Source organism: Acomys russatus, chromosome 22 (assembly GCF_903995435.1).
Source record: "Acomys russatus chromosome 22, mAcoRus1.1, whole genome shotgun sequence".
Lineage (NCBI taxonomy): Eukaryota > Metazoa > Chordata > Mammalia > Rodentia > Muridae > Acomys > Acomys russatus.
The window spans coordinates 25,715,131-25,733,826 of NC_067158.1; the positions used below are offsets into that span (position 1 = coordinate 25,715,131).

The window sequence follows — 18,696 nt, forward strand, 5'->3', positions numbered from 1 at the left end:
GTGATTCCAGGACAGCCAAGGCTACACACAGAGAAACCCTGTCTCGAAAAAAACTGAAAAAAAAAAAAAAAATTTTTTTAAAAAATCAAATTAAAGAGTTACTTCAAGCTTTTACAATAACTGTTTTAACACTTTCTTTTCTAAGAAACTGATTTAAATATGTATCATAAATCCTTTAAGCAACCATTTGTACAAACTTAAAAAATTTCAAATTTCATTAATTATGCTGCATCACACTGGTTAAAACTCTAGTATGGGCCACCAAAGCCCAGCCCCTAGAATGGAAATGCTCAAGTCCTCAAACTTTGTGGTGCAAGTAGAAACATTTAATCTCAAAGGTTAGAGAACTAGGGGAAAATACTTCAAACAACAGAACTTAATTTAGTCAAAACAAGATTTAGGTACTGAATATATCATAGTATTATCATACCCAGAGGAGGTAAAATTCAAAGCCCAAATGAAACTGCACATTTTCATTTGGAAATCTATATATTTGCTAACTATCAGGTATTAAGTGAGTAATAAAAAAGTTATGTAGCACAGATATACTGAAAAAAGGTATGACACATTCCAAGCAGGAGATGTGGGGTCAACCACATACACAGTAACTTAAAATTTTACTGCTGGGATTTTGTTTTGCTTTTTTTGAGACTAGGGTTTCTCTGTGTAACAGCCCTGGCTGTCCTAGATTCACTTTGTAGACTAGGCTGGCCTTGAACTCACAGAGATCCACCTGCCTCTGCCTCCCAAGTGCTGGGAACTTCTGGGATTTTTAAAATTCATTTTTTTCATATCACAGTTGACCTCAGATAACTAAAACCTTAAAAAGCAAAACTCAACATTCTACAAACGTTTGAAATAGCAGAAAATGCCAATTTTAGATTTGATTATATTTAAATATTTGTATAACGTGCTTTTTTCCTACCGAGATTAAGTGACAGCAAGCAAATTGTTATGAAAAGCACTGATATGCCTATCCCAGAACTGGAGAGGCAAAAGCAGGCAGACCTCCTAAATGCAAGCCCAGTCTGGCCAGCCAGTGCTACAAAAGTTCAGCACCTCCACTCCGAACAATGGTTACATGGGTTAAAAGCCAAATTGATACAAACAATATCCCCTATCTCAAATGTGTGGGACCAAAGTGTTTCAGATATTTCAAATTTTGTACATATACAAATAGATATCTTAGAAATAAAATCCAAGTTGAAATGTGAAATTCATTTATATTTCAGACAAACCTATACACATAAGACAAATGGTAATCTTATAATCTGTTTTGTAACTCTGTCCTGTCATGTAAGATCAGATGCAGAATTTTTCACTTGTGAAATCATCCCAGTTGTTCATAAAGTTTCAGATTGTGGAGCATTTAAAAATTTCAGATTAAGGAAGTTCAACTTGACACTAAGTCTACTAAAGTAAAATCTTAAGTTTATAAACTTAGTAGTGCTGAGGCTGATGATATGGGTTAGTAGTCACTGCTTCCAAGACTGATGAAGTGACTTTCATTCCCAAAGCTCTCATGAAAGGATAACATTGATTCCTGCAAGGTGTTTGCTTATCTCCAAATATCCATTATGGTATACAGGTATACACTAACAGACCACACAGACACACACGCATTCCTCCCTGCACACTATTTAGTGTGGAAAAAAATTAGTAGTTTATTAGTCTACTAATACTTAAAAAGTAAAACACAGCAGGCACAGTAAAGATTCCATTTGTAGAGATCTTCAGTCTTTAAGACCAGAAGCCTAAGTCTTTGACTGGTTTTCTAAATTTTCCACAACATCTTTTAGATAGTGTTCATCTCTAAAGAAATATACATATAATTCTCTTTCCACTTGATGCAATTTATTAGTTGCCAAAATTTTTCTTTTTGTCCTCACATCAGCAAGAATTTCAGTAAGGAGATGATTTAATTTATTCATCTGAGATTCAACTTGATGAAAGTGCTCCATTAACTCCTAAAAAGGGGAGAAAAAAAGCTTTTATTTCAAGAACTTTATTCCTAATACCAACTAGAAATTTAAAATATAATTTAAAATGAAACTCTATGATTTAATAACTCCTCAGCCGGGTGTAGTGGCGCACAACTGTAATCCCAAAATACCTCTGGGAGGCAGAGGCAGGCGGACTTCTCTAAGTTCCAGGCCAGCCTGGTCTACAAAGAGAGTCCAGGACAGCCAACACTACACAGAGAAACCCTGTCTCAAAAAAACACAAAAGAAAAACAAGAAACAACAACAACAACAACGCAAATAAAAACCTCCTCATAATAAAAAGCCGTGGTAGGACACTTGAGAGACAGAGCAGGAAGATCTCTTCAGTTCTAAGCTAGCCTCATCTATATAATTAATTCCAAGCCAGCCAAGGCTACATAGTGAGATCCTGTCTTTAAAAAAAAAAAAAAAAAAAAAAAAAAACAACTAAAGAAAGACAAAAAGCTGTAATTACAAATCCCTGGGCTGAAGAGATAGCTCAATGGATAAAGGTGTTGTCCCATTGATCCCCCAAACCTACATATTTGAAGGAAACAATAGAGTCCTAATTGTCTTCTCGTCTCCAGACACATGTGCACCACTCTACACACACACACAAAAAAAACGCAATAATTTTTTTCTTGGTCTTTTGGTTTTGTTTTGTTTTTTGAGACAGGTTTTTTCTGTGTAGCCTTGGATGTCCTGGACTTGTTTTGTAGACCAGGCTGGCCTCAAACTCACAGAGCTCCGCCTGCCTCACCCTCCCAAGCGCTGGAATTAAGGTGTGTGCCACCGTGCCTAGCTAGTTGGGCATGTCTGTAAGCCCAGCAGTAGAAAAAGCTGAGGCAGGATGCTGTAAGTCTGAGGTCAGATTGGGATACAGAATGAGTTCCACACTAGCCTATACTGAAGCATGAGATCCTATATCAAGCAAACAAGCAAGTAAGAAGTGTCTACCAGATTTATAGTCAACACACAATTAACTGTAATAACATCTCATAGGTAATTCTGAATGACTTAATGCAAACTCTACTTCCTGAAGTGTAACTGATGTGTTCTGTGTATTCATAATTAATAAATATTATTGAGTGCCTACCTTGTACCAAGCACTGTTTTGTAACTATTTCAACAAAAACCTGGGTGTGGTGGCATAGGCCTGTAACCCCAGCACTCAGGGAGGGAGAAGCAGGCAGATCTCTGTGAGTTCGAGGCTAGCCTGGTGTAGGATAGCCAAGTCTACACAGAGAAAGCCTGTTTCAAAAAACCAAAAACCAAACCAAACAAAACAAAAAACAGCAAAACCTTTCTCATGGAAGCTTTATTATATTAATTAACCAAACTTTATTGTAGCTTAATCTGTGCCTGATACATATAAATGCAGGAAAAGCCTTGATATGAAGTCTAATAGACAACTGCTTCAGTCTGGATCAACAGATGCTTTGTTATGGCAGTGGGAGGGGTTCAGAAACTCCGCCTCCTGTCTCTCCCAGAAGATACACAGGCAGTTAACATATGGAAGGGCGACTTTTGGGTAGTGGAGTTGCAAATAAATTAGTTGTCCATGCTCCTGTAACTGGCCTCTCATTCAAATCCTGTTAGCTATCGCAGTTAGACTCACTGGTTCACCAAGCTGGACTTGGGTGGAGTCCTTTGTTCATTCTTTATTCTGTCATTGGTAAAGCCTCAGCTGGGTGAGTAGACGGCTTATTCACATCACCTGAGGAACTAGAACTATCTGCAAGGTGGATCTGAGACATCAACCAGCACCAACCACTGACTTACATCTGCCTCCACACTGACTAAAGGACAATGGTTCTGGGGTCTGTAGAAATAGTAGTGCAGGTTATTCGTCTATAGTATATAATCACATTGACAGTAAAAATCCACAGTGGCATGGTGCTTTTTTTTTTAACCTTAAAAACAAACAAAAACCTGCCTCAACAAAAATCTCCTTTTCTCCCTCCCCCATTTTTCCCTATCCTGTAAAAATGGAATCACACAGACTACTCAATGAAAAGCATGCTAACTACATATAATTCTTCTGCTTAAGAACTCAGACATGGGGGCTGGAGAGATGGCTCAGAGGCTAAGAGCATTGACTGTTCTTCCAGAGATCCTGAGTTCAACTTCCAGCAACCACATGGTGGCTCAACACCATCTATAATGTGATCGGATGGCCTCTTCCGGCCTGCAGGCAAACATACAGGCAGAGCACTGTATGCATAATAATAAATAAATCAATCTTTAAAAACCTCAGACATGTTAAAGCTTAATGTTTAATAAATTTGATTTCCTCACTTTTTGTATTTAAAGGATTTTAACAAATCTCTACAGTTGTCCAATCTTCTAGTCTTCAAAACTGTAGCCAGTTATCAGCAGAGGTGCTCACAAAGTCTGCAGCTCTAACTACCACCAACATTCCAGAGCACGGCTCACAAGCAGCTAGCTGAGTGCTTGTTATGAAAATACAATTCTGGGCCTTAATTCAGGATAAATTATTCCATCTCTGCAACACGGCCAAGAATCGACATTTCAATACTCCACTCCCTGGTGATTCCAATGTACAAATTTTAAAAATGACTGCATTTAGACCTGTCACATATGCTAATTTCACAAATTAGTACTTTATTTTTTTTTATTTTTTAAAAGATTTATTTAGAATATATACAATCAATGCTTGCCTGCATGTATGTGTGCCTGCCTGCCAGAAGAGGGTACCAGATCTCATAATAGACCATTGTGAGCAACCATGTGGTTGCAGGGAATTGAACTGAGGACCTCTGGAAGAACAGCCAGTGCTCTTAACCTCTGAGCCATTTATCTCTCCAGCTCCCAGATTAGTACTTCTAAAACTACATTTTTTTAAAAAGGTAATTTTGACATTATCGTCACTTTTAATATTCTCTAAGAAAACTTTGGTTTAAAAAATATGGTATACTAATAACCTCAGTTAATTTTAGTTAACCTAATGATCTTATAGTGCTAAAATAAATATTCCTACAGCAGATACTAAAAAATGTTCAACTTCACTAATAAAACTGACTTGACTTTTTAAATTTCCTTTTATTGTTTTCTTTTTGCTTGCTTGTTTGTTTTGGACAGGGTTTTTATCCTGTAGCCCTGGCTGTCCTGGATATATGTAGGCAAGGCTGGTCTTAAACTCACACAGCTCCACCTGTTTCATGCACAGCCTGACTTGACTTTAAAAAAAAAAAAAAAAAAAAAAAATGAAGCCGGGTGTGGTGGCGCACGCCTTTAATCCCAGCACTCGGGAGGCAGAAGCAGGCGGATGGATCGCTGTGAGTTCGAGGCCAGCCTGGTCTACAAAGTGAGTCCAGGATGGCCAAGGCTACACAGAGAAACCCTGTCTCAAAAAACAAAAAAACAAAAACAAAAAAAAATGTACAGTGCTCTGCCTGCATGTACCCCTGCCGACCAGAAGGCATCAGATCACAGTACAGATGGTTGTGAGCCACCATGTGGTTGCTGGGAATTGAACTCAGGACCTCCTGAAGAGCAGACAGTGCTCTTAACTGCTGAGCCATCTCTCCAGCCCTGAGACTTGACTCATTTAATACCCTAATTAGGCAGTAAAAAAAAAAATTAATGATACCAAATAGCAAGATTATAGTAAAACTATTTTCGGGAATCTACAATGCATTTTTTTCAGATCTCAACTATCTGAAACAAAGATGCACTTATAATAGAGACCATCATGTGGTAGCTGCTCATGGCCAAGGACTCTTAAATATTTTTCAAATGAACATGGTGACTCAGACCTTTAATCCTAACACCTGGAGGCAAAAGCAAGAAGACTGCTACAAAGTCTATGTAGCAAGTTCCAGACCAGCAAGGGCTACGTGCTGAGGCTCTGTGACAAACAAAACCAAATTTTCCCCAATGTTCTTTTTTTTTTTTTTTTTTTTTTAAGATTCATTTATTTATCAAATATTCATAGTGTTTTGCCTGCATGCATACCAGAAGAGGGCACCAGATCTCATAGATGGTTATGAGCCACCATGTGGTTGCTGGGAATTGAACTCAGGACCTTTGGAAGAGCAGACAGTGCTCTTAACCTTTGAGCCATCTCCCCAGCCCCCACAATGTTCTTATGTACAGTGTAGACAATGAAGTCAACTGTGAATCACAAAACAACTTAGAGCAATTCAGAATTAAGTGTGAGGCTTTAGAAGTATCCTACACATTTTAATTGGCTTATTTTCTCCTTTTAAAATATGTTAAAGAATAAGACAATGATGGGCTAGAGCAATGCTTCATTAGATAATGACACCTACAGCCAATCCTGACAACCTGAGTTCAATCCCTGGGACCATATGGTAGAAAGAAGAGAACCAACTCCTACAAATTGTCTGGATCTCAATTGTGCACCATGGCACACATGCACCCACATAACACACAAATAAGTAAGTGTATTTTTTAAAAAAAGAATATGGAGACAAAATGTCTACCTACATCTCAAAGACCCCTTCTAGAGAGAATGAGGAAGAGAGTTTTGCTGCTTCCTGGCCTCAAAACGAAAACCTCCTCTGCCACTATGCTATTATGTCGAAGCATATGGTGCCAAATGACCATGAATAAAACTCTTTGAAATCATGAGCCAAATAATCTTTTCCAAAGTTGCTTCTTTTAGGTATTTGGGCTACATAAAAGTATGTCTAATTAACTAATATAAAGACAGACCACTAGAAATTATTTTAACATCTGTCATGAGAAACAGGTAATTATGAAGTTTTACATAATGGAACAGTAATTATATAAAGGAAAAAAACTGAAGTATGTATCTACATAGATGAGTTTCAAAAAAAATGTTAAGAAAGGCCAAGCAGAGGTGGCACAGACCTTTAATCCCAGCACTTGGGAGACAGAGGCAGGTGGATCACTATGAGTTCGAGGACAGCCTGGTCTACAAAAGCAAGTCCAGGACAGCCAAGGCTACACAGAGAAACTCTGTCTCGAAAAACAAAAAACATAACAAAAATAAATAAATAATGTTAAGAAGCAAATACATGGAGGGTATGGTGGCTCAGACCTTTAATCCCAGCACTGAGGAAGCAGAGGAAGACAGATCTCTGTGAGCTTGACTGTAGCCTGATCTACACAGTGAGTCCCAATACACAATGAGACCCTGCCTCAAAAACAAAAAAAACAAACAACAACAAAAACAACAAAAAAACAAAAAACAAAAAAATAAAAAATAAAAGAGAGAGAGAGAGAGAGACAAACTGAAATGGAAACAAGTAACTGCTAGTCACTGAGAAGCATGTTTGTGACTCCAGCACTTTGGAAGTAAAAGGAGGAAGATTGCAAGTTCAGGACCAGCCTGAGCTACAGAGTGAGTTTAAGGCAACCCGAGAGCATAGTGAGACCTGTTTCCAAACACCAAAGACTGCAGTTATACCTTAATGAGGAAGCCCTTCCCTAGAATGTAGACGGCCCTAGGTTTCATCAACAGCCTCAGCCTCAGTGAGTGAATAATAAGTTTAAGGGTACAGAATGAAAACAAACGAGTTACTGAAACATAGAGTTCCGAGCATATAAAGTTGAAAAACACAGAGAAGTTAATATATTATCTAAGAATTTATTTATATAATAAAACTCAAAGACAGTACTCCTCAAAGGTTAGGGAGTTCTACTAGAAGAAGCATGTGACAATAAGTCCACATAGAGTTTAAAGACAGAAAGGTGATCCTCTATTTACTAAAATAACAAGTTTTCTTCCTTAACACAGCATCAATATTACGTATTCTTTTATGGTGGCTGAAAACTTTATAAACTTTCAAATTCCTTACAGGAAATTAAAAATTATCTGAACACACACACACACACACACACACACACACACACACACACACACACGGAGTTAAAAATCATATGGTTAAAAAAAGGGGAGGGGGGCAGTGTCAGAGAGATGGCTCAGAGGTTAAGAGCACTGGTTACTCTTCCAAAGATCTTGAGTTCAATTCCCAGCAACCACATAGTGACTCATAACCATTTATAATGCAATCTGGTGTCCTCTTCTGAAATGCAGGTGTACATGCAGGTAGAATACTGTATACATAATAAATAAATAAATAAATCTTTTTTTTTAAAAATCATACGATTTTTATATGGTGGCATATGTGTATAATTCTAGTACGTGGGAGATTTTGAAAGGAGACCAGTATAGGCTACATGGCAAGGCCCTGTTTCTTTAAGTTAAGTAAATTTTATATTGGTGTAATAGGATAGAGTAATCTTTTCTTCATGATATTTTCTTCTATAAGAAACATTTTTTTTTTATTTAAAGTTACTTTTTATTTGAATAAGTATTTTTACTTGCACATATGTATGTGTACCACACGTGTGCCTGGCACCCACAAAAGCAAAGGACATCAGAACCAATAGATCAAGAGTCACAGATGGTGTGAGCCACCATGTGGGTACTAGGAATGCAACATAAGTCATATACAAGAGCAGCAAGTGTTCTTAACTACTAAGTCAGCTCTCTAGCCCTTACAATAAACATAACTTGAAAAGCATTTTAAATTTCTCAGTGAACACTCACCTGATCACAAAGTAACAGCTTATTTCCTCCATGATACAAAGCATCACAAAGCATGTCCACATCATTATTTAGTTTGGACAGAAAGGAAAAATGCTCTTGTGTAGATACTGTCAACTGATCTCTTATTAGAGAAACATCTTGTTTCAATTTCTCAGCCACTTCTTCCAGGTGGTCATGGGTTATAAACAATTCTTTTTTCTTATTGTCTCCTTCTAAAAGTTGATAAAGCCTAAAATACAAAATTTAAATTAAAGAGAAAAATGTTTAAGTTAGTAGTTTTCAAAATTATAACCCACTTCATTGGGTCACACATAGTGATACCTAAGTAACAACTGAAAAGCAGTAATTTAGCCAGGCGCTATGGTACACACCTATAATCCTAGCACTCTGGGAGGCAGAGGCAGGTGGATCTCTTTGAGTTTGAGGCCAGCCTGGTCTACAAAGTGAGTCCAGACAGCCAAGGCTACACAGAGAAACCTTGTCTCAGAAACAAACAAAAAAACAAAAAAATCCACAAGCCTATAGAACAAAAGAACAATCTTAAGTAGCATGTCACATCTGCCTTATAAAAAGACATGGTCTTTTACTCATGCATACACAACATATAGTTTGTTCTCTCTTCTTCTTCTTCTTCTTCTTTTTTTTTTTTTTTTTTTTTTTTTTTTTTTGAGACAGGGTTTCTCTGTGTATCCCTGGCTGTCCTGGACTCACTTTGTAGACCAGGCTGGCCTCAAACTCACAGTGATTTGCCTGCCTCTGCCTCCCGAGTGCTGGGATTAAAGGCGTGCGCCACCACGCCCGGCCTCTTGTTCTCTCTTCTTACAGACAAATCTTAACAGACTATAAAACTGGCTGAAGTCCAAAGCTGCCAATTGTAATTCTAGGGGCTATAACTACACAATTACACAATGGCACATTCACATAGGAAGCAGAGGCAGGTAGAACTTTTGAGTCCCAGGCCAGCCTGTTTCAAAAAACAAAACAAAACAAAAGCCCAAAAAGAATAACATACTCTAAAATCACTTTGTTTATTAGTATAATGAGTGATTTAGGGTTGCTTCATTGCTTTCATTTTAGGAGTTACCATCTACATAATGATCTATGTTATTCTAATCCTACAGAAAAATAAGGACTAGCATACAAAATGTGTGTGTGTGTGTGTGTGTACACGTGTGTACATGTGCACAGGGAGGGCAAAGGTTGATTCTGAGGGTCTTCCTCAACCACTCTCTGCCTCACTTTTTAACAAAGTCTCTCATGAACCTGGAGCTCAGCTATTCCATGAGACCGGCTGGCCAACAAGCACTAGGTACCCTTCCTCCTCTACCTCTCCATGTAGAGATGACAGGAGTGGGCCACTGCACCTGGCTTTTTACGTAGTTCTGGGGGATCAAGTTTAGGTTTTCAAGCTTGTACACAAGCACTTCAGTGACTGAACTATCTTCCCAGCCCTGTGCCCCTGCCAGTTCTTTCTTTCTTTATAATACAAAGTCTCATTGTGCGGCTCAGGCTGTCCTAGAATTCTTGCTATGTAGCCCAAGCTGACCTCAAATTCAAGATTCTTCCGCCCTAGCTTCCAGAAAGTTGAAATTAAAGGTGTAATCCCATGACCACAAGTGTTTGCTGAAAATTGTTGTTATATAGCCCATGAAGGCCTCAGACTTAAGAGATTTCTGCCCCAGCCTTCTAGGTACTGGGATGACATACATGAGCCACCACACCAGGCACAGTACAGACTTTCAAATCTACTACTTCAGCCTTTTAATTCCTATTATGTTGGTATCATCAGTTGCTTAGCTATCCAGGAAAGTTAGCTTCCATTTCACGTGGCCTACCTCCCCAGACAGAGAAACAGTCTTCCCACCACACTACCTTGCCCAGATCCCATCAGTACCATGCCCAGCAATACCTACAGTACAAAGCTACTCTCAAATTTCCTGTCCCAAAGCTAAAATAAAGTATCTAATGATGTCTAAGCGGGAGTGAAATGTCTTACCAGTTCATCCCCCCACTCATTGACTTTGGCTGTAGAGTGGCTACGTTCAGACCTAACATGAACAGAAAGGGAACAAAAACAAAACCCAACAACAACAGAAAGATAAAAGAGGAAAGAAAAGTGGAAAGTCTAAATCTGAATACAAGTAATTTTTTAAAAGTTCAAAATTTCTGCTCCAACACCCGAGTATTTCACACAAATAAAGGAAAAAATACTAAGGAAGCAATGACATACATACCTATGAGTAGAATAGTCCTTAGTGTCGATGGGAATCCTTGCGTTTAACTGCTCAGATGGCGATGGACCTGTTAACACTGCTAATCGCTGGCAGAGTACCATGTTTCTTTGACTAAGTTGTTGAACCAAATTTTCAAGTTGCCGATATGTATCCCAATGCCTTCTCAACTCAATTTCATATGATAACTGTACAAGCTCAAATGATGCCTTCTGCTTTATCAACTGATTTAAAACTAACTTTTGTCTTGCTGTATAATAATCTTGTTTAGCAATCTGCAGATCAAAATCTCCCTTTACAACTGGCATGTTCAATAACTGGGCATTCTCTTTTACCACAGCAGGCAAAATTTTGTCTTTTATATGAGTGATTTGTTCTTCAAGTTTGAGAATCTCACTGTTCAAGCTAGAAAGTTTAGCATCCAAATTTTCTTTGCCAATAGCCTAAACAAAGAAAGCAATAACATTTTAAACTATAGATTTAAACTTTTATTTTAAAATTAATTTCACTTTTAAGTGGTCAGATAACGTATTCAATGAGTGAAAACTAACTTTTTAGTGTAAGCCAAAAATATGGGGGTTTCCCCCCCAAAACTAGTTTTAAAAGGGAAAATATGGATTAGGTCCAGAGAAAAGCCACTGTTAAGTACTGAACTTCAGTGCTTTTACATTATAAATATATACAAACAAACAAACTAGATCTCATTATTATCTTAATCATAACTTTATCAGCATATTATTCACTATAAGAAACGAAGATTCTAATTTTTCATAAATTATCTCAATGAGTATTTTCTTAGTCCATCAGCTGATTATAGCACACAGATTTACCAGACTCCTTTTATTATTTCAAAGCATTTTTGTCTGTTGTAGTAACTAATTTAATTCTGATTCAGAAAACTCTACATTTTTATTCAGCTATCCAGTGGAAAAAGAAAGCAACCTTCCAAAGAGTGCAGATGAACAACGCAAGATATCTACATATTCTCAAAAGGAAAGAAATTCATTCCATTGAATCCTAGATTTTTTATTTCATTAACACCATCTTCTTGTCAGAGGAAACTAGGCAGAATATCCATAAGCAAGCGAGTAATCTCTTTGGCATATATCATAAAACAGAAACTCCAGTTTAACCTGTATTTGAAAGGACACATATTTCAAATTCATAGTGCAAATTAAGATATTTCTGTTCAAAATCAACCAAGTAATATGACTGAGGATAAAACTATTTAAATTCTAGTACTATGATTAATACTTGTATGAAACACATATTACAAATAAGTACTGAGCAAATATAAAATTAAAATCAGATTCCCCCTTCTAAGGTAGTAACAATATTAAACCCTGTTTTTCTAACAATCACAGTATGAATTAGGTCACATCTCTTATGTTTACCTTGCTGGTTAGGCTATGAAGATTCTCTTCTGCCCATTTTATACTTGACTTCATGCTCAAATTACTTGCTTTCAAGTATATGATCTGCTGTTGAGCACAGATGCTTGCAATCTGCAGTCTAGCCATCTCCAGTTGTCTATCCTCGAGAATTTCTCCATTATCACAAATAGATGGTGTTTGTATATCTAAGAGTTGAAAATTTTCTTCATTTGAGCTTTGGACGACTTCATGTACACCCTGAAAGAACTGCTTCTTGGTGTATAGGGTTAAGGCTGCTGTGCTCTGCTCTTCCTGGCTTATGTATTTTCCCAAGGAAAACTGAGACAGAAACACCATTGGATTTGCCCCTTGACCTGAGTTAGAACTTCTGAAGAATGTCATCAAATTATTAATCCCATCAGTAAGAACTTGAAGTTCATTACTGAGCTTAGTATTCACAGCATTTAGGAATCCTTGCCTCTGTTTCAGCTTCTTGTTGGCTTCCTCTTGTTTAGCATTTAATGTCAGGGACTTGTAGTTAGTTTCGGAAGCCATTAACTGGTATTTATTCCGCTGCTGAATTTTTAAGCTATTTAATTTCTGCAGAGTTTGGACCTCATCCTCTAATTTCTGTATCTCCTTGTCATCCACAATAGGTGTCTTCAAATCAAAAGTTCTACAGGTTCTAAGAACTTCATGCAATGCTGCTCCTTCTAGGATGGGCTTGCCTGATTGCTGAAGAACGCTGAAAGCTTCCGACTCCTTTTCAGACAATACATTCTGTCCATTCGTGTTCCCACAAAACCATTTCAAAAATGACTTGTCTTCAGCATCCTCAAACAGCCAGTCAAAATCTTCTCCATTAAGAATATCAGCTTTGGGATAACCAATTTTTTTCAGTGTTTCCACAAACTCATTTCCACAACTCATGGTTTAGCCACCCTGTTTTTTATATTTGATATGAATCTATGGTAGTGATTTTTAAAAACTAAGTTCAAACAGAAAAAAATATGTTTACACTAAGTCCATAGAAGAAGGGGAAAAATACAATCTGTAATGTGTTTTCCTGGGGGGGGGGGTGGGAGAAAACAAATATTAGACCACAAACAAGGCAAATGCATCTTAAATATAAATAATCTTATCAGATGACATCAGGAAGCTGCATAAGTGAAAGGCAGATGCAGTATCTGAAGAAAATAAAACAGAATGTAAGTAATCAGAGTGTTGCTTAGGGACACTACAACAGTAATGAAGAATCTAATTAACAAAGACACAACAATAAAAACCTGATTTTTTTTCCCAATGATGAAGTTACTTAAAATACACTAGTTTGTAAAATAGTTGTTCTCCCCTGTCGCTTCTAGTTAGGGAAGAGGAATATGCCAATATTTTAAAGGAAGAATCAATTAATATTCACCTCAATCAGCATTCATCAGGTCCAAACGACTCAATCCACAGATATAACCAGACTAATGCAGAAAAAACCAAGACAAGTTGACAAGTTTCAAAGTACCCAGCAGTCATCAAGTAAAAAGTATAATTTTGAACCAGCATGACTTGAGCCAAACGAAGATCAGTGGCAATGGCAGGCCTTAAAATCATACATCTAACACTCTGGTAGCAAAATCTATGGGCTGGTTTTTTTTTCTGAGTCTACAGCCGGACGTGGTGGCCAAGCCTTTAATCCCAGCACTCAGGGAGGGAGATAAGGATCGCTGTGAGTTCGAGGCCAGCCTGGTCTACAGCGCGAGTCCAGGACAGCCAGGACTATAAAAAAAACCGTCTCGGAGGGAAAAAAGAACCCCCGCCCCCTATACACACACACACACACACACACACACACACACAAAACCAAAAACAAAAACACATAGTATCCAGTTATGACATTTAAGATCCCTAATAAGATGTACCCACAAAAGCACCGAATTCCTATTTTTAAAAAATGCACAAAGGATAGGGGTATATTTTAACGCTTGGCTAGTATGATTGAGGCCTTGGGTTTTTCTCCTCAGTAAAGTTACCAACCCCAGCAGGATGACTGCCCAAGCACCCCCACCCTGCACGAAGCCTCAGCCTCACCTGTCACCCCGCGCCAGGGCCCAGCGACTTCTATCGGTGCCTCAAGCTGGGTGTAGGAGGGTACACCCCCTTACCTCAGGATGCCCCCGCCGGCGTTCTGAGCTGCCTCCAAGCGCGCGCGCGTCGCAGTGCCTCACGGGAGTGCTGGGACGCGCACGCGCAAATAGCGATGCCAGTAATATCTGCGCAGGCATAGTATTCCGAAGAAACGAGACGCCGAACCGCTGACCCGCCCACATCGTGGAACCAGGAGCCAGGTGATTGGCTTTCCTGCCAGACGCACCGCCCCTTAACCCCGTCCCCATTCCGCCCCTTCCCCCCAATGTCCTTCCCGCTAGGCTCAAGAGGATTGGTTTTCTCACTGAAGGCTCCACCCACGCCACGCCCCTTAATTAGCGTATGGGTCTCTTTGGGCAGCGCGTTTGCACAGCGATCCTGTTAGGCCTCCTGTTCTAAGTATGGCTTGCAGTCTTTGACACCGCTATGGGACCGAAAGCTTGAGGCCAAACAGACCCCTCCCTCCCCCAGCAGCCCTTATCTCCCCCCAACCCCCTGTAGGGTGACCCAATGTGGTGCTAGTAACAAGATCAGCAGTAGAGTCCCCAGCAGGTCTCTGGCAGAGTAGGACTGCTGGCTATAGAATCTTTTACAACGGCTATAGAGCAAAAAACACTTAACTCCCAAGGCCTCACTGATTTCCAAGCAAAAGCTGACTTCCTCCAAGATCCGATCTTCAAAATGTCAGAGTGTAAAGTACCTAAGTTTGGAGTGCTGTGGAAGGAGTGCATTCAACTCTAAAGTACAGACACTGAGGATGCTAAGATAGCCAAAGTTAGGATTCCGCTTCAGTCCGCCTACCTGTGATGTCATTGCCTACCTGCCATGGGGGCGTGGCCCTCCCCAAGATTATAAAAGGCCAAATCCTGCTCCTGGCTCCCTCTTTTACTCTCTTCTCTCTCTCTCTCTCTCTCTCTCTCTCTCTCTCTCTCTCTCTCTCTCTCTCTCTCTCTCTCTCTCTCATGCCTCCCCCCTCACCTGCTCTTCCCCTGCTCACTCAATAAACCTCATGTAATCTAATATCTGTTGCCTGGCATCTTATTATCTTATTTCTTAGTATTAATTATTAAATTGGTTTCCTGAACTAAGGCTAAGGCTGATGCAAGCCTCATTAATGTCCTATGGTCCCAGAAAACTGACCTTTGGAGTTACAGTTGACATTGGTAACAACGCGTCTGTATGGGGCAGAATTTGTTCATTTTTCTACCAGACAGCATTTGCAATTTACCAATCTCTTGTAAGATGGCATATACATATGCGAGGTGTGGGCTTTGATCATCAGAAAATAGTACTCCTTGTGACCCTCCTCTGGTCACAAATGAGGTGGCTTATCAGACAAGGTTCTAGTCTAGTTACTACTAGGTTGAATTCTTTCTGGATCTTTTTTCCCTCCGTTTGTTTTTTGAGACAAGGGTTTTGCTGTGGGGCCCACGCTGGGCTTGAAATCAGTCAGGTTCCTCCTACTTTAGCGTCTACAAGTGCTGGGGTCACAGATATGAATCACCATGCTCCGCTTGTGATGATTTTAAAGAAAGAAAAGCTAATGTTCTAGTTAGATAATTTAAATTCTAGTTGAAGACATTTACTACTCTTATTTGACTTTTTATCCTCCCTTTGAAAGTCAGTAAAGCCTGAAAGTAAATAAAAACAAACATTACAGGGGGAAAAGTTCTCAGAATGGTGCATAATCCAGGGTTAGGAAGTCAAGGGATTGGTCCGGAGGGCCGGCTGGAGGTGGGGGCTCAGCAGGGAGCTGGTGCTGAGTGGGTTTTGGCCAGAGGAAGTGCAGGCAGTGTTTTTGGGAAATTTTGCTGAGGAGGCAAAGACTGAGAGAAAAAGAGCCAAATGACACAAGATGAGGGGGTGGGAATGCAGGGTTGAGAGGATTTTTGGTGTTGTTTTGTTTTAAAGTGGGAGGAACTTGGGGGATATTTATAGACTGTGCGGAAGAACTCAGAGGAGACAGAATTAAAGATGCCAGAAAGACAAAGGGCTACTTTGCAGAATGAGGTTTGCCGTCTCCCCACCTCCACCCCAGAGCAGGAGGTGCAACCTGGACCCCACCAGACCAGCCAGGAAACCCACTGTTCTTTCTGACTCCTGGACCCCAACTCTCTATTTGGAGTTGCTGACCACAGTTATTTGTTTGAAAGGTGTTTGTGAGTCCACAAGAAGCCATAAAAATACAAAGATTAGCCAGGCGGTGGTGGTGCACGCCTTTAATCCCAGCACTCGGGAGGCAGAGGCAGGTGGATTGCTGTGAGTTCAAGGCCAGCCTGGTCTACAAAGCCAGTCTAGGACAGCCAAAGCTACACAGAGAAACTGTCTCAAAAAATAAAAAATAAAAATAAATAAAAAGATTAGGACAGGATCAGTCCCTTGAGTACAAATGGCAAACACAGTGGGGCTAATTATACAGACCTGGGAACATTTTCTTGGTATTGGATTAGAAACTTAAGAAGACAACTATGTTAAACTTATTTCCAAGACAAGCTTGTTTTCTTCTACTCAAAACCAGTTGTGGTTTCAGTGGGGCCAAAAGGTAAAGGGAGCCCGGGAGCTAATCTTTCCTAAGCAAGCCTGTGAGAACATAATGGGTGAAACAAACCTAAATCCAGGGCCATGAGTAAGTCTTTGCTGTTTGCCTTATTCTCCTGGCATCAATATTACAAAGTATCTTTTGTTTTAGACAGTATCTTTTCACGCAGCTTTAAAACTTTGTATACAACTGTGATGTTAAAGGCCGTTTTCAAAAGCAGTTTAAGGGAAGTGAAGAGATCTATTCTCCAAACAACACGGAGAGGGGCTGTTTTTAAGGGGATGACCACCTCAGGCAAGCATGGGATAGCTTGATTATGCAATTTTCTTTTTTAAGTCACAAAAGGTCTGAGAAAGCTGGCAGTGGACAACTCAGGAATGAGTAAAGGAAGGGAGCCCCAGGAGTTGGCAGAACCCCGGGCCGTCAGCCAGTGAGATGTGGTCTGGCAACTTCTTCCTATTGGTCCTGTTCTTCCAGAAGAAAGTTGACTTTTCTTAGACCATGGAATTGGGGGAGGGGACTTTGCTTTTCATTGTATTTACACTCGTGTGACAAAGGTGAAAACTCAGTACCAAACTCAGGAGTGTTTGAATCTGCACCAGTAGGAAGGGGTCAACATGGTGGTGGGTAAGGAAAGGGGTCTTTGGAGCTGGAAGCCAGTAACAAGCGGCCTGGCAGAGTTTAGGACCGGGAGGAGCACAGGATCTTAGTGTGGCTGAGAGCCTCATGTCAGTTGAGGAAGACTAGGATGAGAGCCACTGTAGCTCTCTTCCCAGGCCATTGGCCTAAGCCTAGAAAAATCCAGAGCTCCTGTGTCTCAGCTGTCTGGCTAAAGATTGGGAAAAGAAGCCATGTCCCAGTAGCCAGAGGCAAGTGCATCTCTGCATCTTTGAGTTCGAAGCCAGCCTGGTCTACAGAGTAAGTTCCGGGACAGCCAGGGCTACACAGAGAAACCTTGTCTGGAAAATCAGGGGGGGAAAAAAAAAGGAAAAAAATGTCTCACTAGCAATTAGCCCAGATTAGCCCAGCTCCTAATTTATACAGTCATAATCTCAGCACAATAGAATGAAAAGGGACAAAGGACTCAGGGTCCACTTGCAGAGGAGGCTGGGCTTGAACTAGCCACCCTGAGATCCAAAATGAGAAGGTAAGGACAAAGGGCTAAGTAGAAGGTAGGCTGGGCTAAGGTGAGGGACAGGAGAGAGCAGGCACCTGAGTTTAACACTAGAGACAAAGCAAATAAGGAGCAGTAGGGACAGCTTGGAACCACTCTGGCTGCCAAGAGGGAAGTAGACAAGGGTTTAGATGTATGGGCAGTGGGCTCACTGGTGGGCAAACATGAAGGAACATAGAGATGGAAGAGGATTGTGTGTGGAGAGACTTGTTTTGGGGACGGAAAAGCTATGGAAGGAAGTACCATCTCTGAGCCTTGTTGGGCTTGGTGGTGCACACTTGCAATCCCAGCACTTGGGAGGCAGAGGCAGGAGGATCTCTATGAGTTCAAGACCAGTCTGGTCTACAAAGGGAGTCCAGGACATCCAGGGATACACAGAGAAACCCTGCCTCAAAAAAACAAAAACAGAAACAAACAAAAAAATCTCTAAGCCTCATTTCCTAACCATGAGATAGACCCAGCAAGACTATAGCAGGTGCTAATTACGCAAAGTGCTTAGCACAGAAGCTGGCACCCACTGCCCCCAACAGGAAGTGGCAGCAGGGAAGACTCAGAACCACAGTGTTTGAGATTTAAATGCCCACAGTGACATCAATACCCAAATCATACCAATATTGAGGTTCTAATTGTATTCACATCAGAAAACTTTTTCTCTGAGTGACTTTCAACTGCTTCTAAGGCTGCCCATCCCTTCCC

At 40.1% G+C, this 18,696-nt stretch overlaps 1 protein-coding gene across 2 annotated transcripts; it reads right to left on the reverse strand.

The window, feature by feature from the left end:
• Positions 1–1,731: 1,731 nt before the first annotated feature.
• Haus3 (HAUS augmin like complex subunit 3) lies at positions 1,732–14,379 on the reverse strand. Of its 2 annotated transcripts, none has more exons than XM_051164857.1 (5): positions 14,231–14,379; positions 12,173–13,338; positions 10,782–11,221; positions 8,548–8,776; positions 1,732–1,967 (listed from the first exon to the last, which is right to left on the reverse strand). In XM_051164857.1, the coding sequence occupies exons 2-5, from the start codon at positions 13,079–13,081 to the stop codon at positions 1,755–1,757; spliced, it is 1,791 nt and encodes a 596-aa protein (XP_051020814.1). In that variant the 5' UTR covers positions 13,082–13,338; positions 14,231–14,379; the 3' UTR covers positions 1,732–1,754. The 2 variants fall into 2 exon arrangements, with proteins under 2 accessions (XP_051020814.1, XP_051020815.1); XM_051164858.1 differs by having other exon boundaries at positions 14,305–14,350.
• Between the last annotated feature and the right edge of the window lie 4,317 nt (positions 14,380–18,696).